At 46.0% G+C, this 27719-nt stretch overlaps 1 protein-coding gene across 2 annotated transcripts; it reads left to right on the top strand.

The window, feature by feature from the left end:
- Positions 1–2586: 2586 nt before the first annotated feature.
- Positions 2587–7696, top strand: LOC119365841 (mediator of RNA polymerase II transcription subunit 15a-like). Of its 2 annotated transcripts, none has more exons than XM_037631491.1 (11): positions 2587–2730; positions 3453–3564; positions 3812–4622; positions 4734–4786; positions 4995–5072; positions 5165–5463; positions 5776–6226; positions 6323–6622; positions 6762–6941; positions 7035–7126; positions 7220–7696. In XM_037631491.1, the coding sequence occupies exons 1-11, from the start codon at positions 2648–2650 to the stop codon at positions 7422–7424; spliced, it is 2664 nt and encodes an 887-aa protein (XP_037487388.1). In that variant the 5' UTR covers positions 2587–2647; the 3' UTR covers positions 7425–7696. The 2 variants fall into 2 exon arrangements, with proteins under 2 accessions (XP_037487388.1, XP_037487387.1); XM_037631490.1 differs by having other exon boundaries at positions 5773–6226.
- The last annotated feature ends 20023 nt before the right edge of the window (positions 7697–27719 follow it).

Raw genomic sequence — 27719 nt, 5'->3', positions numbered from 1 at the left:
GGGTTTATTGTCCTCTTGTCGAAACCTCCTGAACACACATCATCTTCTTTTATTTTCGTCGTGGCGAGAAGCAGGGATGAAGTGTAGTGGTGACCATACCGGGCCACGACACGTCATTTTTTCCGCATTTGCTCTTATAATTTGGTGTGTGAATGACCCACTGACTAAACTCCTGACTCGTCTCTGGCCGGTTCTTTACAGGGTAATGTTTGCTTCCGTCCGATCGGCCGAATGAGCGTGCCGGTCACACTTATTCAGCTACAACACTACTCACGTCCTCTTCGTACGGTCCTTATCCTTTCACGCGTTTTTTTTTCAGCCGCACGTCCTTTTCCTCATATCATCTTCCTCCCGCTCCCTCGAGACATCATAGATGAGGCGGCCCGAACTGATCCCCTCCTCTCCTCCTTCTCTCCACTTCCCCACATACTGCCCCTGCCGCACGATGCCCTCGCCGCTGCAAGCGGAGGCCATGGTCGGCTTCGAGCTATCCATGGAGACGCGCCCCCTGTTTGGTGAAGCTGGCGACCAGTGGGTTTTTTGTGCTCTTCGACAAGGAGTTGTATCTGGCATCGGCGGCTGCAGATGCTACAACTAGCCCCTAGAGATTGTTGGGATCATGGTGCAAGCTCCTAGCAGAGAGAGATGTCATGCTCGAAACAGCAACGCATCGTGCTGCAACTGCCCGTACTAGGAGCTGGTAAGCATGCATTGCCGGCGCTTCATAGGACGACCACACAACCCCAATGCTGGAACCGGCGATGAGTTTTGCTGAACCGTAGGCTTTTTTGCACCCTCGGTGATGCGCATGGTGACCACGCGGCCCCAATGCTGGAACCGTTGACGAGCTTTGCTGGTGCAGTCGGAATTTTTTTGCTGGAACCCCTAATTGTCGGTGCTGCGCATTGGCAACCATGTGACCGTAAATGCTGGAACTGGCAACGAGTTTTGCTGGAACCCATGTTCGATTTTGTTGTGTACACGGAGAACACGCGACGCAATGCTACAACTGACAAAGTAATTTGCTGGAATCGACACTACTTTTTGCTGCGGTGGCAGACAATCGATGTGGGCGACCCCCGATGAGGCGGCGAGCGTCAAATGTTGGGTGCCACTACCGATGCAGTCGTGCTGCGTTCAACTTGCGTCCGCCATGCTGGACCTACGCACCGTGGTGCTACGACCAGGGGTGGGACCTTGATGGGGCCATCATTTGCATTTTTTGTTCCAATCGTTAGTGGAGGGAGATGCGCACACCACGACGGTGCTGCTACAACGGCCACGCATGCAGAGCTGTAGATTAGGGGCGCGGCCGTGCTGGGCCCTGTCATCGGGGTTCTGATCAGCAGCGTCAAGGGGAGCGCCGCCGCGGAGGCATGTTGCAGGGGCCGCGACGACGCGTCGAACTCGAGGGTACCGGCGAGGAGGAAGGTGCCTTTCTCATGAGTGCGGGGAAATAAATCAGACGGCTATCGTCGTAGCAATCAGACGACCACGCGGCGACTGGCCGAACGGCCGAGGCCTAGCGCGCCTTCGTTACATCGTTTCATGAGCTGGACCACTGCCGAGAAGCACACTTCGCATGACATCTACTCCTTCCGTTTCTAAATACAAATCTTTTTAGAGATTTCAATGCACACTAGATACAGATGTATATAGACGGATTTTAGAGCGAGATTCACCCATTTTGCTCCGAATGTACTTCATACTAAAATCTCTAAAAGGACCCAAAGGAGCAGATACAACTAATTCAGTCATCAAACCATGTGTATCCAACGATCTAGATTGCTCCAATGATGCGCTCAACATGTTTAGTGTGTAATTAATATCTTACTAAAGTCGAGACACTTATTTTGGGATAGAAAAAGTATCAAATATAAATACCAGCATTAATTAAATAATTAGCATGCAATTGATATCCTACATAATACTAGTACATGCAATTAATAATATTCTACTACTACTCCCTCCGTCTAGGTGTGTAAGTCATCTTACGAAAACCAAATAATCCCAAAACACTTAGGCGCGGTGCATTAAATTCTACCTCGTTTCTTGTTTCTTGACATATCAACCAATAAGAGAAGTAAGATGTGCATGCTTTTAATGACTTGAGACTACCAAACACGACATGCAGTGGTTAGTTCATTGCATGCAATGCTATTAATTAGCAAATGAACATTAAGTTTTCTTGTTTTCCCCTCCTTGGTCACGGTGCACAACCTAAAATGACTTACTCACCTAGACGAAGGAAATACCAAATACCGTACATTACGCGCAAACATTTACTACTGAAGATAGAAAGAGAAGCGTGCTGCATGAAACTTGGTCCAAAGTGAAATTGCATTTATCAATGAGAATTGAGATATTGTTATTACAACCGAATGGACACGTGTGGACGGATCACGCACGTGGATACAACCATATACCCACTTGAAAACCTTCCGAAAATCGAATCACCCAAAAATTGAAATTCATTGGAAAATAATAAAAAGCAGGCAGCACAAGCGGACGCCGCGAGGCACGGTATAAAAACCGGCTCGCTTCCGCGAAAGAGCGACAGCGACCGCGTTCACAAGCCCCACGCGGTCCCTTACCTCGCACGCCAGCAGACTCGCCGTTACCGCCGCCGCCGCGTCGAGGAACTCCGATGGCCTCCACCGGCGGAGACGGAGGCCGCCACTGGCTCGACGACGAGGCGCCCGACCTCCGCTCCCGCATCCGCCAAACCCTGTGAGCAGCTACCACCACTCCTCCTCTCCCCCCTGTCCGTTCACCCCCGTCCCCAGCCCGTACCGCGTCCCCCGACGGTTCCCGCCCGCGGTCGACCGCTCGGGGGCTCGAATTTCTGGTGGATCCTCAGGTCCGGTCTAGATCTGGGTTGGGTCGAATGGAATTGAACGGATTTACGGATTGGTCGAGGGCTTTAGGGGTTTCGTGTAGCCGGCGGGGGTTCAAGCCTTCCTTCCTGGTCGATTTTTTCGCAACCATGTATGCTGCTGCCGCGATGCTATTTATTTTAGATAGGTCGGGAATAGGCGAATCCATCGGGTGCCTGCGTGGGCTGATGACGGCTTCGGCAGTGCTGAGTGCCACTGGAGCTCAGCTTGGTTTTGATCCGTATGCAGTAGGCTGTCTATTGATTGACTTTCTGGGTTGTCTATTACTTGCTCTTTTAGCAATGCTGTTTAGTTGGTTAGCTCTCCTGCTAAATACATTGTTAATGGTCAATTTGATGGTGTGCCTCAACTGTCGACACCTTTTCATATGCACCTGAGACTAATTTTCTTCTTCACTAACTGGAAACTGTTCTCGGACGAGTTTGTTAGTATTTATGGTTAATTGTGGGGCTAGGTTCCACATGTATATCTTGTGCTCAGAGCTTCAGAGTGTTGTTGTAATACGAGCTCTTGCTTTGAAGTATCTTAACCTCATTTCTTTCTGATTCTATCCAGAACGAGCAAATTGGCCCGATATTATCAGCCTAGGTATGCCCCTGATTCCCAGGAGGCCCAGAGATTTGTTGCCAACTTCGAGGAGGTGGCATTCAGGGGGACCAACAGTAAGGTGTGTTTATCCGCTCGTGCTTCCTTGCACCAGTCAGTTGGCATTTTCCTGTTATGTTTCAAATCAAGGCAATCTAGAATTTTTCATATCGTGTATCCAATTTATATGTTTCTGCTACTTATTTGGACAATGTGAGGAAGCAATGTTAGGCAGCTGCACTAGTTGTTTTCTTTACTCGGCTCACATCTGAATTTGATTCATTTTTTGTCATGCTGTAAGGATTTAATTTAATTTTTAATCTGTCCAGGAAGACTACATGAGAAACATATCAAGCAAGTTGCTCATTATGGAGAAAAAAACAAGTGGACTTCTAGAACGACGAATGCAGTCACGTAGTCAATCGCGACTTGCTAATACAGCTCAGGCTTTACAGGGAGGCAATCCTTCTGTAAGGCCAGAGGCAGGGATGATGGCTACTCCAGGGCCAACTTCTCAGCCTATGACGCCTCAAACTTCAGGCCTAGTGCCCAACCAGCACATGGTTTACCCTCGCAACACAAACTTGCAGACTGAGGTTGAGCAAAAGCACCCTGGCGTCATGACAATTCTGGATCAGCGTCCAAAGTTTCAACCCAAAGGGATCACTACAGTAGGGCCAGGTGTCAGTCTGTGGCAGATGCAATCAGGAGCCAATCAGAGTCAGAGCCAACATGCGTCCAGGCAAGCACAGACTACAAACTTTGTAGGTTGCAGCCCACCCAGTGTGTCAAAGACAGCTGGGGGACCAAATTCTCTGCAAAATCACCTACTTGGCCAAAATGGTAGTTCCGTTGGAAAGCAGCAGCCACAGCTGACAAGGATGAATCAGCAAAGTTCAAGAGCCGACCAACAAGAGACGGACATGCAAAAGTACCAAATGCTTGGAGCACAACAAACTAATATCTCCAAGATGCAGCCCAGTCAGCTTGGAGGATGTAATAATCAGAAGGATACTAGGCAGACAAATCTGTTACGGTCACCGGTCGAGGCATCTGAACATGAGCCTATGGCTCCACCTCTACAACAGATTGCCGGTGCTCAACAAAGCACTTTGCTTTGTCAGAGCTCCCAGAATACTGGTACTGACTGCTGCTTTCTTTAATAAAAAAACTGTGAATGCCATAAAACTTTGCTCAATGTTTTCCTTTGCATTGGTTGTTGTTCATAAGTTACAGTATTTGTTATTTCAGCTATGATGGGCAGTGCTAGAGAATACGATCTAATTGAGGGGATGTTTTCGCAGGTGAGAATCCTCTATTTTATACGTGTTGAGTAAACCCTGTTTAGTCATTTAAGGTTCATGTATATATGATGGGTGTTGGTTTTCCTGTCCTTGTATTTAAACAAAATGTTACTAGCTGAATGACTGAATCAAGTTGAGGTTGTTGATGGTTGTTTTGTTAAATTTGTACAGCTCGGCCTAATTATATTGGTGCAATGTTTCATTGCAGATCAAGTCTTGGAAGGATGCTTATTTTTCGCAGTTTGTGGAACTGGAACGTCGAGTTGTTATTCCAACACTAACAGAGGTCCCTGTTCTTTTCATAGAGATGAATCTTCATTCATTGATAATTTGCAGCGCATTTCTGTCGCTTACAACCTTTGTTCCATCTCCATACAGGAACAATTCTTGTCACTACCTGCAGCAAAAGCTAATGAATACAAACGTAAAGCATATGCCAAGAGATCAATCAGAAAGATACTGAATTTCTTGCTGTTGGAGAAAAGTGATGTAAATGAGGGTTTGAAGTTGGACTTCCCCAAGTACAAAGAAGACGTACAGAAATTGGTGGCTTATATTGAGCGGGGTAAAGCTCACAATGCAGAGATGAATACAGGACATCAGTTGCGGAACTGTCGTGAGCAGCCTCAAGTAATTAATCTTACTGGCAATGCATCCTCAATCAGTGGTGGTAAAAGGTAGGAAAAAAGCGGTAGCTTGGAAAATCTGGAGATATTAAGATCAACTCTTTTGTTTGATGCAATTTTATGTATTTATTCTGAAATATCAAAACAGAATGCTAAGAAATATCAAAACAGAATGCTAAGAAACATTTTTTCTGAACAATATGTCATCCTTAATAACATGAATTTTATTTTTGTTTAACATTTTTATAGTAACCAAAGTCTAGCAATTCTGTTCACTCTTACTCCCTATTATTCAGAACTTGACATGACAAATGTGTGTAATTCCCTTTATTTAACGTGTTTCTCCTATTTCATTTGCAGTAGACAGCAAAAGCAACCTGCAGACACAAGCATTTTGCAGTCAAGGCAAACAAATATGGCTAGAACACCACCACCTCATGAACAGAGCAATGGCAACCACTTGCTAGGAATAGCAAGTCCTTTCTCTTCACCAGGATCATTGCCGTCTTGTTCTTCCAGTCTGCTTGAGTCCTTGACCCCCTCACCAGTTGCAAATCCAGTGATAGCACCAGCATCACGTTGTGATCCGCTGATCCCAATGGACGTTGACAGCATATCTGCCTTCTTGTTGCACGGCAATTCAGCAGCACCAGCACCAAAAGCAAACGGTTCTAACCAAGTCACTCCTACTAAACCGACATTACCAGCCTCACCACGTCAGGCAGACATAGCAGCTGGTCAAGCAGAGGTTCAGGCGGGAGGTGGAGACAGAACACCAGTGACTGAAAAGCCCATCGACCGCCTAATGGCTGCGGTAAGTGTACCACATGGCTGAGTTCAAGTCCAAGTTCATGAATTGTTGCAATCACTTATAATGACGGTTCTGTGCTTATTTTGTATGTAACATCAGATACGATCTTCATCACCGGCAGCTCTACGCAGCTCAGCTAATTCAATTTGGTCTGTCCTCAGCATCAGCGACACTGTACCACATGGGCAAATTGGCACAATTTTGGATGACACATCCTCTCAGCAGCAGTGGGGTGGACCTAATACTGCGAGAAGAATGAAGCGAGTTTTCAATCATACAGCAGCACACTCTGAATCGCTACCTCTGGGAAGCATGGATGGCAGTTGCATGACATTTGAGTGTGACGCCTCAGACTCTGGATCCAGCAGCGAGCAGAACATTAAGCGGGCGAAAACACAGGTAACACGATTGGTCATTAGTTTCTTATTAAGTTTCCAATCCAATGCCCACATGTTCTTTTATCTATTGAAGCCCACTTGACTTTCTGTTTGTCATCACCTCATGACAGTGTTAACATACCTTGAACATTTCTTGGCAGAATGCTAATGATGCTCTGTTGAAAGAAATCAAATCTATTAATGACACACTGATCGACACAGTGGTCAGCATATCTATGGATGGGATCGCCCCTTACGATGGCGGGACAACAATCAAACTGTCTTACAGCGCCGTGTCGCTTTCACCGACCGTGAAATCACTCATTGCAACATCTGGAATGGTACTTTATATTTCAAAGTTCAGACACTTTGCCGCACGTTACACCACATCCTGTAGTTACCCTGATGTACTGACTGATTTTCTCCTGATGCAGTCCCTTGTCTTGCCCGTGAAGTTATTCGTCCCAGCAGATTATCCGAGCAGCTCTCCGGTGCCTATCAGTGACGGAGGAGATGAGGTGCCAAGGTGAGTTGAGCCTGTCCATGCTAGTCTACTACTACTGCATCATCAGGATGTCCAAAGTTGCCCCTGCTTCACAATAGCTTTGCCTACCCACAGGAGGAATTCCAGCGCCATCTCAGCCTCGGTAGACGTGGCATTCCGGCACGCCCTCCGTGGTCTCTTGGAACCCTGGTCGATTGAGGCGGTGGCCAGGGCATGGGATGCCTGTGTGCGAAAGGCCGTGACACAGTTTGCACACCGGCTCGGCGGGGGGACGGTCAACTCGATATTTGGCGGGTGGGAAAGATGCGCTGCCGCATGAGAAATGGATCAGATATAGGAAAGAAATTGGTGGGGATCATACCCTCTTGTGCACAGGGCAGTAGCAGAAATGTAGAGACTTGTGTTTTTGACATCTGGGGCATATTTGTAGATGTAAATTGTTGTTTTGGAAGGGATAAATGTAGAGTGGTGAACGCCAATGGATGACTGCAGATATGTGAAATTTGTTGTGCAATTGAAGACTCTGAAATGAGGAACAATAAAACCGAAACTGTAGATATGTGCTTGAAAATTGAAATTTGTTCCGAGTTCAAAGAGTGCAAAAATTGTTTTTGTTTCCAATCTCATTCTGATGGGGCAAGAAAGGCGGCCCTTTACTGTATGACACCTTATTTTGTTGGCATTTTGACAAGTAGTGAGAGCTTGATATATAAGTACGTATGTATGATGAGTTGATGACCATCTGATGCGAACGAGCAATAGTAGATATGTGTCTGAATAATGATTTCTGTTCCAAGTCCTACGTGGTTACAAGCTACTGATTTTGTACTGTCGGGACAAGAAAGACGGTGCATCGATCACTCGTGGTCTAACAAACAATCTGTCCATGGTGAAAGAGTCGAAAGAAGTAGGACAACTAGAGCATCAGGTGTATCGGCACCATAAATTGCAGACGGTTTTCACATTCTGACAAATTGCATCTTTGTTGTTCTTTTAGTGCATCTCCAATAGATAATGCAAATTTGGAGATGTAAAAGTGCGTGTTGTATAATTTAGACCACCAAAAAGTGCTTTTTACATCTTCAAAAAAATCCCAACGCAAACAGAAGATGTATTTGAAGATGTGAAGCTAGTTCAACTACTACATTATTTCAACAATTCAAAGATAGCAAGTTCATTTGAAGTAAACACAGTTCTAAATTAAACATAGCTCTAATTAAGCATAGTTCAAACTACTACATATGGGGGTGCCCTGCTCCCCCTAAGGTACGCTTGTTTGCGTGGCGGATTGTGACCAACTCTCTAGCTACTTGGGCAAATAAATTCTCACGTCATCTTGAGCTTTCTGACATATGCCCCATTTGTGGTGTGGAACGAGAGGATGGGTTCCATGCGATGTGCAGGTGCCCCCTTGCGAAGGAACTTTGGCATGCCATGGCGCTAGATTGGGTCATCCCAAGGGTTGCATCCATTCGCAACACGGGGCAGAATGGCTGTTCACCCTCCTTGAGCCTTTGGACGAGACGACGCGTATGATCGTACTGATGATCATGTGGAGGACTTGGCACATGCGGAATGAGATCACGCATGAAAAACGGCCACCTCCAACTGAGTCCTCTCGGCGGTTCCTACATGGATATATCAGCTCTTTATTGTGCCTCAAGCAGTACCCCAATGGTGATGTTGTGAAGGGGAAAATGGTGATCAACGCTGCGCCACCAGCACATACAACCAGCGCCCTAGCTAAAGAGGAGTTGAGCTGGGTCGCTCCTACTACAATGGACCAAGTTGAACACGGACGGAAGCTTCATACTGGCTACAAGTATGGCAGGAGGTGGGATGATCCTCCGGGGCACACAGGGAAACATCATATTCAGCGCTTGCCGTGAACTCCGTACTTGTGGTAACGCGCTGGGCGCCGAGCTCGCGGTATGTAGGGAGGGGCTGGAGCTAGCCCTCCACCGAACAACGTGCCAATTTCGGTAGAACTAGATAGTTCTGAGGCAGTGTCGCTAATCATAGCAAATTCCGATGATAGATCAGTACATCGCTTCGTGATCCAGGAGATTAAAAGCTTGGCCTCAACTGAGGATAGGGAGATTTCTTTTACTCTTTGTCGTCGTTCGCAGAATAAGGTTAGCCATGCACTTGTTGCTTATGGCCGTAGTACCCCCCGAACCGCAGTGTGGTTGCACTCGGGGTTAGACTTCATTGTAAACTTGGTTGTGGCTGAGAGGCCCCCGTGAGTAATGAAAATCTCCTTTACCCCCGCAAAAAAACTACTACATTCATCGAACATAGTTCAAACTAATCCATCAAACATCTACTACGTCCATCAAACATAATTGAACATAGTTCAAACTACTACTTCAACTACATCAAATATAAAACTACCCATCGTCGCTCTTGAACTACTCCTAGAACTTATCCTTGCTGGGGTTGTCAGACCCCCCCCCCCATTGGAAATATGCCCTAGAGGCAATAATAAATTAGTTATTATTATTATATTTCCTTGTTCATGATAATCGTTTATTATCCATGCTATAATTGTATTGATAGGGAACTCAGATACATGTGTGGGTACATAGACAACACCATGTCCCTAGTAAGCCTCTAATTGACTAGCTCGTTGATCAATAGATGGTTACGGTTTCCTGACCATGGACATTGGATGTCGTTGATAACGGGATTACATCATTAGGAGAATGATGTGATGGACAAGACCCAATCCTAAGCCTAGCACAAAGATCGTGTAGTTCGTATGCTAAAGCTTTTCTAATGTCAAGTATCATTTCCTTAGACCATGAGATTGTGCAACTCCCGGATACCGTAGGAATGCTTTGGGTGTACCAAATGTCACAACGTAACTAGGTGGCTATAAAGCTGCACTACGGGTATCTCCGAGAGTGTCTGTTGGGTTGGCACGAATCGAGACTGGGATTTGTCACTCTGGTTGACGGAGAGGTATCTCTGGGCCCACTCGGTAGGACATCATCATAATGTGCATAATGTGACCAAGGGGTTGATCACGGGATGATGTGTTACGGAACGAGTAAAGAGACTTGCCGGTAACGAGATTGAACAAGGTATCGGCATACCGACGATCGAATCTCGGGCAAGTACAATACCGCTAGACAAAGGGAATTGTATACGGGATTGATTGAATCCTCGACATCGTGGTTCATCCGATGAGATCATCGTGGAACATGTGGGAGACAACATGGGTATCCATATACCGCTGTTGGTTATTGACCGAAGAAGGTCTCGGTCATGTCTGCATGGTTCCCGAACCCGTAGGGTCTACACACTTAAGGTTCGATGATGCTAGGGATTATAAAGAAAGTTTGTATGTGGTTACCGAATGTTGTTCGGAGTCCCGGATGAGATCCCGGACGTCACAAGGAGTTCCGAAATGGTCCGGAGGTAAAGATTTATATATGGGAAGTCCTGTTTTGGTCACCGGAAAAGTTTCGGGTGTTATCGGTAATGTATCGGGACCACCGGGAGGGTCCTGGGGGTCCACCAAGTGGGGCCACCGGCCCCAGAGGGCTGCATGGGCCAAGTGTGGGAGGGGACCAGCCCCAAGTGGGCTGGTGCACCCCCCACAAGGGCCCAAGGCGCCTAGGGTTTGGGGAGGGGGCACCCGCACCTTGCTTGGGGGGCAAGTTTCCCCCTCTCCCCCCTTTGGCCGCCACCCTAGATGGGTTTGGGGATGCCGCACCCCTTGGGGTGGGAACCCTAGAGGGGGCGCACCCCCTTACCTCTCCCCTATATATACTTGAGGATTTGGGGCTGCCATACATATGAGTTTCCACCTCTCCCTGGCGCAGCCCTACCTCTCTTTCTCCTCGTCTCTCGCGGTGCTTGGCGAAGCCCTGCTGGATTACCACGCTCCTCCATCACCACCATGCCGTTGTGCTGCTGCTGGATGGAGTCTTCCTCAACCTCTCCCTCTCTCCTTGCTCGATCAAGGCATGGGACGTCACCGGGCTGCACGTGTGTTGAACGCGGAGGTGCCGTCCGTTCGGCACTAGGATCTCCAGTGATTTGGATCATGACGAGTACGACTCCTTCAACCCTGTTCTCTTGAACGCTTCCGCTTAGCGATCTACAAGGGTATGTAGATGCACTCTCCTTCCCCTCGTTGCTAGATTACTCCATAGATTGATCTTGGTGATGCATAGAAAATTTTGAATTTCTGCTACGTTCCCCAACAGTGGCATCATGAGCTAGGTCTATTGCGTAGATTCTTTGCACGAGTAGAACACAAAGTAGTTGTGGGTGTTGATTTTATTCAATATGCTTACCGTTACTAGTCCAATCTTGTTTCGACGGTATTGTGGGATGAAGCGGCCCGGACCGACCTTACACGTACACTTACGTGAGACAGGTTCCACCGACTGACATGCACTTGTTGCATAAGGTGGCTAGCGGGTGCCAGTCTCTCCCACTTTAGTCGGATTGGATTTGATGAAAAGGGTCCTTATGAAGGGTAAATAGCAATTGGCATATCACGTTGTGGCTTTTGCGTAGGTAAGAAACGTTCTTGCTAGAAACCCATAGCAGCCACGTAAAACATGCAAACAACAATTAGAGGACGTCTAACTTGTTTTTGCAGGATATGCTATGTGATGTGATATGGCCAAGTAGAATGTGATGAATGATATGTGATGTATGAGATTGATCATGTTCTTGTAATAGGAATCACGACTTGCATGTCGATGAGTATGACAACCGGCAGGAGCCATAGGAGTTGTCTTAATTTATTGTATGACCTGCGTGTCATTGAACAAATTTTTGGGGAACGTAGCAGAAATTCAAAATTTTCCTACGTGTCACCAAGATCTATCTATGGAGAAACCAGCAACGAGGGGAAGGAGAGTGCATCTACATACCCTTGTAGATCACTAAGCGGAAGCGTTCAAGAGAACGGGGTTGAAGGAGTCGTACTCGTCGTGATCCAAATCACCGGAGATCCTAGTGCCGAACGGATGGCACCTCCGCGTTCAACAAATGTACAGCCGGTGACGTCTACCATGCCTTGATCCAGCAAGGGGAGAGGGAGAGGTTGGGGAAGACTCCATCCAGCAGCAGCACAACGGCGTGGTGGTGGTGGAGGAGCGTGGCAATCATGTAGGGCTTTGCCAAGCACCGCGGGAGAAGAGGAGAACTTGGGAGAGGGGGAGGGCTGCGGCAGAACTTGGGTGCGGCTGCCCTCCCAACCCCCCATATATATAGGGGCAAGAGAGAGGGGCCCCGGCCCCCTCAGATCCAATCTGAGGAGGGGGCGGCGGCCACGGGGTTGCCTTGCCCCCCAAGGCAAGGGGGGCGCCCCCCTTTAGGGTTTCCCCCAAGCCCTAGGCGCCTTGGGCCTTGGTCGGGGGCGCACCAGCCCACCTGGGTCTGGTCCCCTCCCACACTTTGCCCATGCAGCCCTCTGGGGCCGGTGGCCCCACTTGGTGGACCCCCGGGACACTCCCGGTGGTCCCAGTACATTACCGATAGCACCCTGAACTTTTCCGGCGACCAAAACAGGACTTCCCATATATAAATCTTTACCTCCGGACCATTCCGGAACTCCTCGTGACGTCCGGGATCTCATCTGGGACTCCGAACAACATTCGGTAACCACATAAAAACTTCCTTTCTAACCCTAGCGTCATCGAACCTTAAGTGTGTAGACCCTACGGGTTCGGGAATCATGCAGACATGACCGAGACGTTCTCCGGTCAATAACCAACAGCGGGATCTGGATACCCATGTTAGCTCCCACATGTTCCACGATGATCTCATCGGATGAACCACGATGTCAAGGACTCAATCGATCCCGTATACAATTCCCTTTGTCTAGCGGTATTGTACTTGCCCGAGATTCGATCGTCGGTATGCCAATACCTTGTTCAATCTCGTTACCGGCAAGTCTCTTTACTCGTTCCGTAACACATCATCCCGTGATCAACCCCTTGGTCACATTGCGCACATTATGATGATGTCCTACCGAGTGGGCCCAGAGATACCTCTCCGTTAACCGGAGTGACAAATCCCAATCTCGATTCGTGCCAACCCAACAGACACTTTCAGAGATACCTGTAGTGCACCTTTATAGCCACCCAGTTACGTTGTGACGTTTGGTACACCCAAAGCATTCCTACGGTATTCGGGAGTTGCACAATCTCATGGTCTAAGGAAATGATACTTGACATTATAAAAGCTTTAGCATACAAACTACGATCTTTGTGCTAGGCTTAGGATTGGGTCTTGTCCATCACATCATTCTCCTAATGATGTGATCCCGTCATCAACGACATCCAATGTCCATGGTCAGGAAACCGTAACCATCTATTGATCAACGAGCTAGTCAACTAGAGGCTTACTAGGGACATGGTGTTGTCTATGTATCCACACATGTATCCGAGTTTCCTTTCAATACAATTATAGCATGGATAATAAACGATTATCATGAAAAAGGAAATATAATAATAATAACTAATTAATTATTGCCTCTAGGGCATATTTCCAACAGTCTCCCACTTGCACTAGAGTCAATAATCTAGTTCACATCGCCATGTGATTAACACTGATAGGTCACATCGCCATGTGACCAACATCCAAAGAGTTTACTAGTGTCTTAAACTAGTTCACATCACCATGTGATTAAGTCTCAATGAGTTCTGGGGTTTGATCATGTTTTGCTTGTGAGAGAGGTTTTAGTCAACGGGTCTGTAACATTCAGATCCGTATGTCCTTCGCAATTCTCTATGTCATATTGTAAATGCTGCTTCCATGCTCCACTTGAAGCTATTCCAAATGGTTGTTCCACTATACGTATCCGGTTTGCTACTCAGAGTCATTCGGATAGGTGTTAAAGCTTGCATCGACGTAACCCTTTACGCCGAACTCTTTATCACCTCCATAAACGAGAAACATGTCCTTTATTTACTCCAAGGACAATTTTTGACCGCTGTCCAATGACCCATTCCTGGATCATTCTTGTACCCCTTGACTGACTCATGGCAAGGCACACTTCCGGTGCGGTACACAGCATAGCATACTATAGAGCCTACGTCTGAAGCATAGGGGACAACCTTTGTCCTTTCTCTCTCTTCTGCCGTGGTCGAGCTTTAACTCTTAACTTCATACCTTACAACTCAGGCAAGAACTCCTTCTTTGACCGATCCATCTTGAACACCTTCAAGATCATGTCAAGGTATGTGCTCATTTGAAAGTACCATTGAGCGGTTTTTGATCTATCCTCATAGATCTTGATGCTCGATGTTCAAGCAGCTTAATCCAGGTTCTCTATTGAAAAACACTTTTCAAATAACCCTATATGCTTTCCAGAAATTCTACCATTTTTGATCAACAATATGTCAACAACATATACTTATTAGAAATTCTATAGTGCTCCCACACACTTCTTTGGAAATACAAGTTTCTCATAAACTTTGTATAAACCCAAAATCTTTTATCATCTCATCAAAGCGCACATTCCAATTCCGAGATGCTTACTCCAGTTCTTAGAAGGATTGCTGGAGCTTTGCATACTTGTTAGCGTCTTTCAGGATTGTCAAAACCTTCTGGTTGTATCACATACAACCTTTCCTCACGAAAAACTGGTAAGGAAACTTGTTTTGACATCCATCTACCAGATTTCATAAATGCAGCTTATGCTAACATGATTCCAACGGACTTAAGCATCGCTACGGATGAGAAAATCTCATCGTAGTCAACTCCTTGAACTTGTGAAAAACTCTTCGCCACAAGTCGAGCTTCACAGACGGTGACATTACCGTTCACGTCCGTCTTCTTCTTAAAGATCCATTTATCTCAATGGCTTGCCGATTAACGGGCAAGTCCACCAAAGTCCATGCTTTGTTCTGATACAAGGATCCTATCTCGGATTTCATGGCTTCTAACCATTTGTTGGAATATGGGCCCACCATTGCTTCTCCATAGCTCGTAGGTTCATTGTTGTCTAGCAACATGACCTTCAAGACAGGATTATTGTACCACTCTGAAGAAGTACGCATCCTCGTCACCCTACGAGGTACGGTAGTGACTTGATCCGAAGTTTCATGATCACTATCATAAGCTTCTACTTCAATTGGTGTAGGTGCCACGGGAACAACTTCCTGTGCCCTGCTACACACTAATTGTAGTGACGGTTCAATAACCATATCAAGTCTCCACCATCCTCCCACTCAATTCTCGAGACAAACCATTCCTCGAGAAAGGACCCGATTCAAGAAAAAATCCCTATTGCTTTCAGATCTGAATTAGGAGGTATACCCAACTGTTTTGGGTGTCCTATGAAGATGCATTTTATCCGCTTTGGGTTCGAGCTTATCAACCTGAAACTTTTCACATAAGCGTCGCAGCCCCAAACTTTTAAGAAACGACAACTTAGGTTTCTCCAAACCATAGTTCAAACGGTGTCGTCTCAACGGAATTACGTGGTGCCCTATTAAAGTGAGTGTGGTTGTCTCTAATGCCTAACCCATGAACAATAGTGGTAATTCGATAAGAGACATCATGGTACGCACCATATCCAATAGGGTGCAACTATGATGTTCAGACACACCATCACACCATGGTGTTCCAGGCGGTATTAATTGTGAAACAATTTCCACAATGTCTTAATTGCGTGCCAAAGCTTGTAACTCAGATACTCATCTCTATGATCATATCATAGACATTTTATCCTCTTGTCACAATGATCTTCAACTTCACTCTGAAATTACTTGAACCATTCAATAATTCAGACTTGTGTTTCATCAAGTAAATATACTCAGTATCTACTTAAATCATCTGTGAAGTAAGAACATAACGATATTCATTGCATGCCTCAGCACTCATTGGACTGCACACATCAAAGTGTGTTACTTCCAACAAGTTGCTATCTTGTTCCATCTTACTGAAAACGAGGCTTTTCAGTCATCTTGCCTATGTGGTATGATTTGCATATCTCAAGTGATTCAAAATCAAGTGAGTCCAAACGATCCATCTGCATGGAGTTTCTTCATGCGTATACACCAATAGACATGGTTTGCATGTCTCAAACTTTTCAAAAAGAGTGAGTCCAAAGATCCATCAACATGGAGCTTCTTCATGCGTTTTACACCAATATGACTTACATGGCAGTGCCACAAGTAAGTGGTACTATCATTACTATCTTATATCTTTTGGCATGAAAATGTGTATCACTACGATCGGGATTCAATAAACCATTCCTTTTAGGTGTAGACCATTGAAGGTATTATTCAAATAAACAGAGTAACCATTATTTTCCTTAAATGAATAATTGTATTGCGACAGACATAATCCAATCATGCCTATGCTCAACGCAAACACCAAATAACAATTATTTAGGTTTAACACCAATCTCGATGGTAGAGGGAGTGTGCGATGCTTGATCACATCAACCTTGGAAACACTTCCAACACATATCGTCAGCTCACCTTTAGCTAGTCTCCGTTTATTCCGTAGCTTTTATTTCGAGTTACTAACACTTAGCAACCGAACCGGTATCTAATACCCTAGTGCTACTAGGAGTACTAGTAAAGTACACATTAACATAATGTATATCCAACATACTTCTATCGACCTTGCCAGCCTTCTTATCTACCAAGTATCTAGGGTAATTCCACTCTAGTGGCTGTTCCTCTTATTACAGAAGCACTTAGTCTCGGGTTTGGGTTCAACCTTGGGTTTCTTCACTGGAGCAGCAACTGATTTGCCGTTTCATGAAGTGCCCCTTCTTGCCCTTGCCCTTCTTGAAACTAGTGGTTTCACTAACCATCAACAATTGATGCTCCTTCTTGATTTCTGCTTTCGCGGTGTCAAACATCGTGAATATCTCAAGGATCATCATATCTATCCCTGATTTGTTATAGTTCATCACGAAGCTCTAGCAGCTTGGTGGCAATGACTTTGGAGAAACATCACTATCTCATCTGGAAGATCAACTCCCACTCGATTCAAGTGATTGTTGCACTCAGACAATCTGAGAACAAGCTCAACGATTGAGCTTTTCTCCCTTAGTTTGCAGGCTAAGAAAATCGTCGGAGGTCTTATACCTCTTGACGTGGGCACGAGCCTAAAATCCCAATTTCAGCCCTCGAAACATCTCATATGTTCCGCGACATTTTGAAAACGTCTTTGGTGCCTCAACTCTAAACCATTTAACTAAACTATCACGTAGTAATCAAAACGTGTATGTCTGATGTTTGCAACATCCACAGACGACGTTTTGGGGTTCTGCACACTGAGCGGTGCATTAAGGACATGAGCTTTTCTACTGATCGCATAATCGCTACTGTTAACTTTCAACTCTATTTTCTCTAGGAACATATCTAAAACAGTAGAACTAATGTGCGAGCTATGACATAATTTGCAAAGGGCTTTTGACTATGTTCAGGATAATTAAGTTCATCTTATGAACTCCCACTCAGATAGACATCCCTCTAGTCATCCAAGTGATTACATGATCCGAGTCAACTAGGCCGTGTCCGATCATCACGTGAGACGGACTAGTCATCATCGGTGAACATCTTCATGTTGATCGTATCCTCCATACGACTCATGCTCGACCTTTCGGTCTCTTGTGTTCCAAGGCCATGTCTGTACATGCTAGGCTCGTCAAGTTAACCTAAGTGTTTCGCGTGTGTAAATCTGGCTTACACCCGTTGTATGTGAACGTAAGAATCTATCACACCCGATCATCACGTGGTGCTTCGAAACGACGAACTTTTGCAATAGAGCACAGTTAGGGGGAAAACTTCCTTGAAATTTTAATGAGGGATCATCTTATTTACTACCGTCGTTCTAAGCAAATAAGATGCATAAACATGATAAACATCACATGCAATCAAATAGTGACATGATATGGCCAATATCATATTGCTCCTTTTGATCTCCATCTTCGGGGCTCCATGATCATCATCGTCACCGGCATGACACCATGATCTCCATCATCATGATCTCCATCATCGTGTCTCCATGAAGTTGTCTATCCAACTTATTACTTCTACTACTATGGCTACTGGTTAGCAATAAAGTAAAGTAATTACATGGCGTTGTTCAATGACACGTAGGTCATACAATAAATAAAGACAACTCCTATGGCTCCTGCCGGTTGTCATACTCATCGACATGCAAGTCGTGATTCCTATTACAAGAACATGATCAATCTCATACATCACATATCATTCATCACATTCTTCTTGGCCATATCACATCACATAGCATACCCTGCAAAAACAAGTTAGACGTCCTCTAATTGTTGTTTGCATGTTTTACGTGGCTGCTCTGGGTTTCTAGCAAGAACGTTTCTTACCTACGCAAAACCACAACATGATATGCCAATTGCTATTTACCCTTCATAAGGACCCTTTTCATCGAATCCGTTCCGAGTAAAGTGGGAGAGACTGGCACCCGCTAGCCACCTTATGCACCAAGTGCATGTCAGTCGGTGGAACCTGTCTCATGTAAGAGTACGTGTAAGGTCGGTCCGGGCCGCTTCATCCCACAATACCGTCGAAACAAGATTGGACTAGTAACGGTAAGCATATTGAACAAAATCAACACCCACAACTACTTTGTGTTCTACTCGTGCATAGAATCTACGCAATAGACCTAGCTCATGATGCCACTGTTGGGGAACGTAGCAGAAATTCAAAATTTTCCTACGTGTCACCAAGATCTATCTATGGAGAAACCAGCAATGAGGGGAAGGAGAGTGCATCTAGATACCCTTGTAGATTGCTAAGCGGAAGCGTTCAAGAGAACGGGGTTGAAGGAGTCGTACTCGTCGTGATCCAAATCACCGAAGATCCTAGTGCCGAACGGATGGCACCTCCGCGTTCAACACACGTACAACCGGTGACGTCTCCCATGCCTTGATCCAGCAAGGGGAGAGGGAGAGGTTGGGTAAGACTCCATCCAGCAGCAGCACAACGGCGTGGTGGTGGTGGAGGAGCGTGGCAATCCTGCAGGGCTTCGCCAAGCACCGCGGGAGAAGAGGAGAACTTGGGAGAGGGGGAGGGCTGCGCCAGAACTTGGGTGCGGCTGCCCTCCCAACCCCCACATATATATAGGGGCAAGAGAGAGGGGGACCGGCCCCCTCAGATCCAATCTGAGGAGGGGGCGGCGGCCAGGGGGGTTGCCTTGCCCCCCAAGGCAAGGGGGGCGCCCCCCTTTAGGGTTTCCCCCAAGCCCTAGGCGCCTTGTGACTTGGTGGGGGGCGCACCAGCCCACCTGGGTCTGGTCCCCTCCCACACTTGGCCCATGCAGCCCTCTGGGGCTGGTGGCCCCACTTGGTGGACCCCCGGGACCCTCCCGGTGGTCCCGGTACATTACTGATAGCACCCAGAACTTTTCCGGCGACCAAAACAGGACTTTCCATATATAAATCTTTACCTCCGGACCATTCTGGAACTCCTCGGGACGTCCGGGATCTCATCCGGGACTCCAAACAACATTCGGTAACCACATAAAAACTTCCTTTATAACCCTAGCTCATCGAACCTTAAGTGTGTAGACCCTACGGGTTCGGGAATCATGCAGACATGACCGAGACGTTCTCCGGTCAATAACCAACAGCGGGATCTGGATACCCATGTTAGCTTCCACATGTTCCACGATGATCTCATCGGATGAACCACGATGTCAAGGACTCAATCGATCCCGTATACAATTCCCTTTGTCTAGCGGTATTGTACTTGCCCGAGATTCGATCGTCGGTATGCCGATACCTTGTTCAATCTCGTTACCGGCAAGTCTCTTTACTCGTTCCGTAACACATCATCCCGTGATCAACCCCTTGGTCACATTGTGCACATTATGATGATGTCCTGCCGAGTGGGCCCAGAGATACCTCTCCGTTAACCGGAGTGACAAATCCCAGTCTCGATTCGTGCCAACCCAACAGACACTTTCAGAGATACCTGTAGTGCACCTTTATAGCCACCCAATTACGTTGTGACGTTTGGTACACCCAAAGCATTCCTACGGTTTCCGGGAGTTGCACAATCTCATGGTCTAAGGAAATGATACTTGACATTAGAAAAGCTTTAGCATACGAACTACGATCTTTGTGCTAGGCTTAGGATTGGGTCTTGTCCATCACATCATTCTCCTAATGATGTGATCCCGTTAACAACGACATCCAATGTCCATGGTCAGGAAACCGTAACCATCTATTGATCAACGAGCTAGTCAACTAGAGGCTTACTAGGGACATGGTGTTGTCTATGTATCCACACATGTATCTGAGTTTCCTTTCAATACAATTATAGCATGGATAATAAACAATTATCATGAACAAGGAAATATAATAATAATAACTAATTAATTATTGCCTCTAGGGCATATTTCCAACACAAATGCCATGTAATTACTTTACTTTATTGCTAACCGGTAGCCATAGTAGTAGAAGTAATAAGTTGGCGAGACAACTTCATGGAGACACGACGATGGAGATCATGATGATGGATATCATGGTGTCATGCCGGTGACGATGATGATCATGGAGCCCCGAAGATGGAGATCAAAAGGAGCAAAATGATATTGGCCATATCATGTCACTATTTGATTGCATGTGATGTTTATCATGTTTATGCATCTTATTTGCATAGAACAACGGTAGTAAATAAGATGATCCCTCATTAAAATTTCAAGAAAGTGTTCCCCCTAACAGTGCACCGTTGCGAAATTTCGTCGTTTCGAAGCACCACGTGATGATCGGGTGTGATAGATTCTAACGTTCACATACAACGGGTGTAAGCAAGATTTACACACGTGAAACACTTAGGTTAACTTGACGAGCCTAGCATGTACAAACATGGCCTCGGAACACAAGAGACCGAAAGGTCGAACATGAGTCGTATAGTAGATACGATCAACATGAAGATGTTCACCGATGATGACTAGTCCGTCTCACGTGATGATCGGACACGGCCTAGTTGACTCGGATCATGTAATCACTTAGATAACTAGAGGGATGTCTATCTGAGTGGGAGTTTATTAGATGAACTTATTTATCCTGAACATAGTCAAAAGCCCTTTGCAAATTATGTCATAGCTCGCGCTTTAGTTCTACTGTTTTAGATATGTTTCTAGAGAAAATATAGTTGAAAGTTGATAGTAGCAATTATGTGGACAGTAGAAGGCTCATGTCCTTAATGCACCGCTCGGTGTGCTGGACCTCGAACATGGTCTGTGGATGTTGCGAACATCTGACATACACGTTTTGATGACTACATGATAGTTCGGTAATGTTAAATGGTATAGAATTGAGGCACCGAAGACATTTTGAAATGTCGCAGAACATATGAGATGTTCCAAGAGCTGAAATTGGGATTTCAGGCTCGTGCCCACGTCAAGAGGTATGGCAATTTTTCTAGCCTACAAACTAAGGGATAAGATCTCAATCGTTGAGCTTGTACTCAGATTGTCTGGGTACAACAATCACTTGAATCGAGTGGGAGTTGATCTTCCAGATAAGATAGTGATGTTTCTCCAAAGACATTGCCACCAAGCTACTAGAGCTTCGTGATGAACTATAACATAACAGGGACAGATATGATGATCCTTGAGCTATTCACAATGTTCGACATCGTGAATGTAGAAATCAAGAAGGAGCATCTATTGTTGATGGTTAGTGAAACCACTAGTTTCAAGAAGGGTGAGGGCAAGAAGGGGTACTTCATGAAACGGCAAATCAGTTGCTGCTCCGGTGAAGAAACCCAGGGTTGAACCCAAACCCGAGACTAAGTGCTTCTGTAATGAGGGAACGGTCACTGAAGCAGAACTACCCTAGATACTTGGTAGATGAGAAGGCTGGCAAGGTTAACAGAAGTATATTGGATATAAATTGAATTAAATGTGTACTTTACTAGTACTCCTAGTAGCACCATGGTAATAGATACCGGTTCGGTTGCTAAGTGTTAGTAACTCAAAATAAAAGGCTACGGAATAAACGGAGACTAGCTAAAGGTGAGATGACGATATTAGTTGGAACTGTTTCCAAGCTTGATGTGATCAAGCATCGCATACTCCCTCTACCATCGAGATTGGTGTTACACCTAAATAATTGTTATTTGGTGTTTGCGTTGAGCATAGACATGATTGGTTACTTTGTTTATTTGAATAATACCTTCAATGGTCTTGCACCTAAAAGAATGGTTTACTGAATCTCGATCGTAGTGATACACATTTTCATGCCAAAAGATATAAGATAGTAATGATAGTACCACTTACTTGTGGCACTGACATGTAAGTCATATTGGTATAAAACGCATGAAGAAGCTCCATGCTGGTGGATCTTTGGACTCACTCGTTTTTGAAAAGTTTGAGACATGCGAACCATGTCTATTGGTGTATACGCATGAAGAAACTCCATGCAGATGGATCGTTTGGACTCATTTGATTTTGAATCACTTGAGATATGCAAATCATACCACATGGGCAAGATGACTGAAAAGCCTCGTTTTCAGTAAGATGGAACAAGATAGCAACTTGTTGGAAGTAACACATTTTGATGTGTGCAGTCCAATAAGTGCTGATGCATGCAGTGAATATCGTTATGTTCTTACTTCACAGATGATTTGTGTAGATGTTGAGTATATTTACTTGATGAAACACAAGTCTGAATTATTGAATGGTTCAAGTAATTTCAGAGTGAAGTTGAGGATCATCGTGACAAGAGGATAAAATGTCTATGATATGATCATAGAGATGAGTATCTGAGTTACGAGCTTTGGCACGCAATTAAGACATTGTGGAAATTGTTTCACAATTAATACCGCCTGGAACACCATAGTGTGATAGTGTGTCCGAACATCATAGTTGCACCCTATTGGATATGGTGCGTACCATGATGTATCTTATCGAATTACCACTATCGTTCATGGGTTAGGCATTAGAGACAACCACATTCACTTTAAATAGGGCACCACGTAATTCCGTTGAGATGACACCTTATGAACTATGGTTTAGAGAAACCTAAGCTGTCATTTCTTGAAAGTTTGGGGCTACGACGCTTGTGTGAAAAAGTTTCAGGTTGATAATTAAGCTCGAACACAAAGCGGATGAATACATCTTCATAGGACACCCAAAACAGTTGGGTATACCTCCTATTTCAGATCCGGACGCAAAAGTGATTGTTTCTAGAAACGGGTCCTTTCTCGAGGAAAAGTTTCTCTCGAAAGAATTGAGTGGGAGGATGATGGAGACTTGATGAGGTTGTTGAACCATCACTTCAACTAGTGTGTAGCAGGGCACAGGAAGTCTTCCTGTGGCACCTACACCAATTGAAGTAGAAGCTTATGATAGTGATCATGAAACTTCGCATCAAGTCACTACCAAACCTCGTAGGTCGACAAGGATGCGCACTGCTTCAGAGTGGTACGTAATCCTGTCTTGGAGGTCATGTTGGTAGACAACAATGAACCTATGAGCTATGGAGAAGCAATGGTGGGCCCGGATTCCGATAAATGGCGAGAGGCCATAAAATCCGAGAGAGGATCCATGTATAAATACAAAGTTTAGACTTTGGAAGAACTACTTGATGGTCGTAAGGTTGTTGAGTACAGATGGAATTTAAAAGGAAGACGGACAATGATGGTAAGTATCACCATTAAGAAAGCTCGACTTGTTGTTAAGATGATTTCCGACAAGTTCAAGGAGTTGACTACGGTGAGGCTTTCTCACTCGTAGCAATGCTAAGAGTCTGTTGGAATTGGATTAGCAGTTACTGCATTATTTATGAAATCTTGCAGATAGGATGTCAAAAACATTGTTTCCTCGACAATTTTCTTGAGGAAAGGTTGTATGTGATACAACCAGAAGGTTTTGTCAATCTTGAAAGATGCTAACGAGCATGCATAGCTCCAGCAATCCTTTTAAGGACTGGAGTAAGCATCTCAGAGTTGGAATATACGCTTTGATGAGAGGATCAAAGATTTTGGGTTTATACAAAGTTTATGAGAAACTTGTATTTCCAAAGAAGTGAGTGGGAGCACTATAGAATTTCTGATGAGTATATGTTGTTGACATATTGTTGATCGGAAATGATGTAAGAATTTCTGGAAAGCATATAGGGTTGTTTGAAAGGTGTTTTTCAATAGAGAACCTGAACTAAGCTGCTTGAACATTGAGCATCAAGATCTATGAGGATAGATAAAAAATGCTAAATGGTACTTTCAAATGAGCACATCCCTTGACATGATCTTGAAGGTGTTCAAGATGGATCAGTCAAAGAAGGAGTTCTTGCCTGAGTTGTAAGGTATGAAGTTAAGAGTTAAAGCTCGACCACAGCAGAAGAGAGAGAAAGGACGAAGGTCGTCCCCTATGCTTCAGACGCATGCTCTATAGTATGCTATGTCGTGTACCGCACCGGAAGTGTGCCTTGCCATGAGTCTGGAAAGGGGGTACAAGAGTGATCCAGGATAATTGGACAACGGTCAAAATTGTCCTTGGAGTAAATAAGGACATGTTTCTCGATTAAGGAGGTGATAAAGAGTTCGGCGTAAAGGGTTACGTCGATGCAAGCTTTAACACCTATCCGAATGACTCTGAGTAGCAAACCGGATATGTATAGTGGAGCAACCATTTGGAATAGCTCCAAGTGGAGCATGGAAGCATCATTTACAATATGACATAGAGAATTGCGAAATACATATGGATCTGAATGTTGCAGACCCGTCGACTAAAACCTCTCTCACAAGCAAAACATGATCGAACCACAGAACTCATTGAGTCTTAATCACATGGTGATGTGAACTAGTTTAGTGACACTAGTAAACTCTTTGGATGTTGGTCACATGGCGATGTGACCTATCAAAGTTAATCACATGGCGATGTGAACTAGATTATTGACTCTAGTTCAAGTGGGAGACTGTTGGAAATATGCCCTAGAGGCAATAATAAATTAGTTATTATTATTATATTTCCTTGTTCATGATAATCGTTTATTATCCATGCTATAATTGTATTGATAGGGAACTCAGATACATGTGTGGGTACATAGACAACACCATGTCCCTAGTAAGCCTCTAATTGACTAGCTCGTTGATCAATAGATGGTTACGGTTTCCTGACCATGGACATTGGATGTCATTGATAACGGGATCACATCATTAGGAGAATGATGTGATGGACAAGACCCAATCCTGAGCCTAGCACAAAGATCGTGTAGTTCGTATGCTAAAGCTTTTCTAATGTCAAGTATCATTTCCTTAGACCATGAGATTGTGCAACTCCCGGATACCGTAGGAATGCTTTGGGTGTACCAAACGTCACAACGTAACTGGATGGCTATAAAGGTGCACTACGGGTATCTTCGAAAGTGTCTGTTGGGTTGGCATGAATCAAGACTGGGATTTGTCACTCCGGTTGACGGAGAGGTATCTCTGGGCCCACTCGGTAGGACATCATCATAATGTGCACAATGTGACCAAGGGGTTGATCACGGGATAATGTGTTACGGAACGAGTAAAGAGACTTGCCAGTAATGAGATTGAACAAGGTATCGGGATACCGACGATCGAATTTCGGGCAAGTACAATACCGCTAGACAAAGGGAATTGTATACGGGATTGATTGAATCCTCGACATCGTGGTTCATCCGATGAGATCATCGTGGAACATGTGGGAGACAACATGGGTATCCAGATACCGCTGTTGGTTATTGACCGGAAAAGGCCTCGATCATGTCTGCATGGTTCCCGAACCCGTAGGGTCTACACACTTAAGGTTCGAGACGCTAGGGATTATAAAGGAAGTTTGTATGTGGTTACCGAATGTTGTTCGGAGTCCCGGATGAGATCTTGGACATCATGAGGAGTTCCGGAATGGTCCGGAGGTAAAGATTTATATATGGGAAGTCCTTTTTTGGTTACCGAAAAAGTTTCGGGTGTTATAGGTAATGTACCGGGACCACCGGGAGGGTCCTGGGGGTCCACCAAGTGGGGCCACCGGCCCCAGAGGGCTGCATGGGCCAAGTGTGGGAGGGGACCAGCCCCAGGTGGGCTGATGCGCCCCCCCCACAAGGGCCCAAGGTGCCTAGGGTTTGGGGAGGGGGCGCCCCCACCTTGCTTGGGGGGCAAGTTTCCCCCTCTCCCCCCTTTGGCCGCCACCCTAGATGGGTTTGGGGCTGCCGCACCCCTTGGGGTGGGAACCCTAGAGGGGGCGCACCCCCTTCCCTCTCCCCTATATATACTTGAGGATTTGGGGCTGCCATACATATGAGTTTCCACCTCTCCCTGGCGCAGCCCTACCTCTCTTTCTCCTCGTCTCTCACGGTGCTTGGCGAAGCCCTGCTGGATTACCACGCTCCTCCATCACCACCACGCCGTTGTGCTGCTGCTGGATGGAGTCTTCCTCAACCTCTCCCTCTCTCCTTGCTGGATCAAGGCATGGGAGACGTCACCGGGCTGCACGTGTGTTGAACGCGGAGGTGCCATCGGTTCTGCATTAGGATCTCCGGTGATTTGGATCACGACGAGTACGACTCCTTCAAACCCGTTCTCTTGAGCGCTTCCGCTTAGAGATCTACAAGGGTATGTAGATGCACTCTCCTTCCCCTCGTTGCTAGATTACTCCATAGATTGATCTTGATGATACGTAGAAAATTTTGATTTTCTGCTACGTTCCCCAACACCCCCCCCTCTGAGTCACCCCAGACCGACGGGGTAAACTCAACAGGGATCGTTGTCGAGGGGCCTGCCTCGCCCTCCGTCTTCACCCTCTTCTTCTGCTTGGCCTCGCGCTTTTAGAAGAACTCGCGCTCGGCCTTGAAATACTCCTGATGCTCCCGAGCGAACCTCGCCATTGCCGGGTCGTCTCTATCGCAGGGAGCAAGATGAATGACCGGCTTCTTTTTCTTCGTCATCTCCTCCATCCAGAAATTCTCCGGTGTGAGGAACTCCGCATCTGCCCTGGTCTCTCTCTCGGGGAAGTTGAGCTCCGTCCTTTGCCGGCAGGCACGCTATGTTGCCACGTAGTACGCAAGTGCGGCCTCCTCGACGGTGCAGGCAGCTACAGAGGTACGTGCAGCGCGGTGGGCAATGGCTGGGCGGTGGAGGGGCTTGAATCGGTCGGGCGGCGCAGCTGTGGCGGCGAGGTGGAAAAGTGGCCGATTTGGAGGCGGGCGGCGGCGGACCGATGACGGGGGCGGCGGAGGGGCCGGATCCGGCGGTGGGGCGGTGCGGTGAACAGGCGGCGCGGCGGCGGCTGGGCGGCGAAAGAGGAGGTCGTGATCGCGCGGTGGGTGGGGGTGAAATGAAGCGGCGGTTGGGCATTTGTGCGCGTCTGCAGTTTTACATCACCAGAGAGGTGGAGATGCAAATTTGCACCTCCGGATGTTGTATTTTACATCACTTGAAGAAGGTGATGTAATTTTTTACATCTACATTATCAGATAACGCACTTTTTCATGGGTAATGCATAGGGACCGGTTCCAGGTCAATCGACTGAAAAAAGGAAAACGGCCAGTCGATTCTCCTTTTCCTGTATCAACTGTTCGATCAAGATCCAACGGTTTATCTTCTTCCCCTCTCTCTCGCTTGCCGATCCAGCCCTAACCGCTGCCCACGCGCAGCCCGCCCTCCCCGGA

This window comes from Triticum dicoccoides, chromosome 2B, assembly GCF_002162155.2.
Source record: "Triticum dicoccoides isolate Atlit2015 ecotype Zavitan chromosome 2B, WEW_v2.0, whole genome shotgun sequence".
NCBI classification, from domain to species: domain Eukaryota; kingdom Viridiplantae; phylum Streptophyta; class Magnoliopsida; order Poales; family Poaceae; genus Triticum; species Triticum dicoccoides.
Note: the sequence above shows the minus strand (reverse complement) of the source record. Positions and strands in the feature narration are given on the sequence as shown.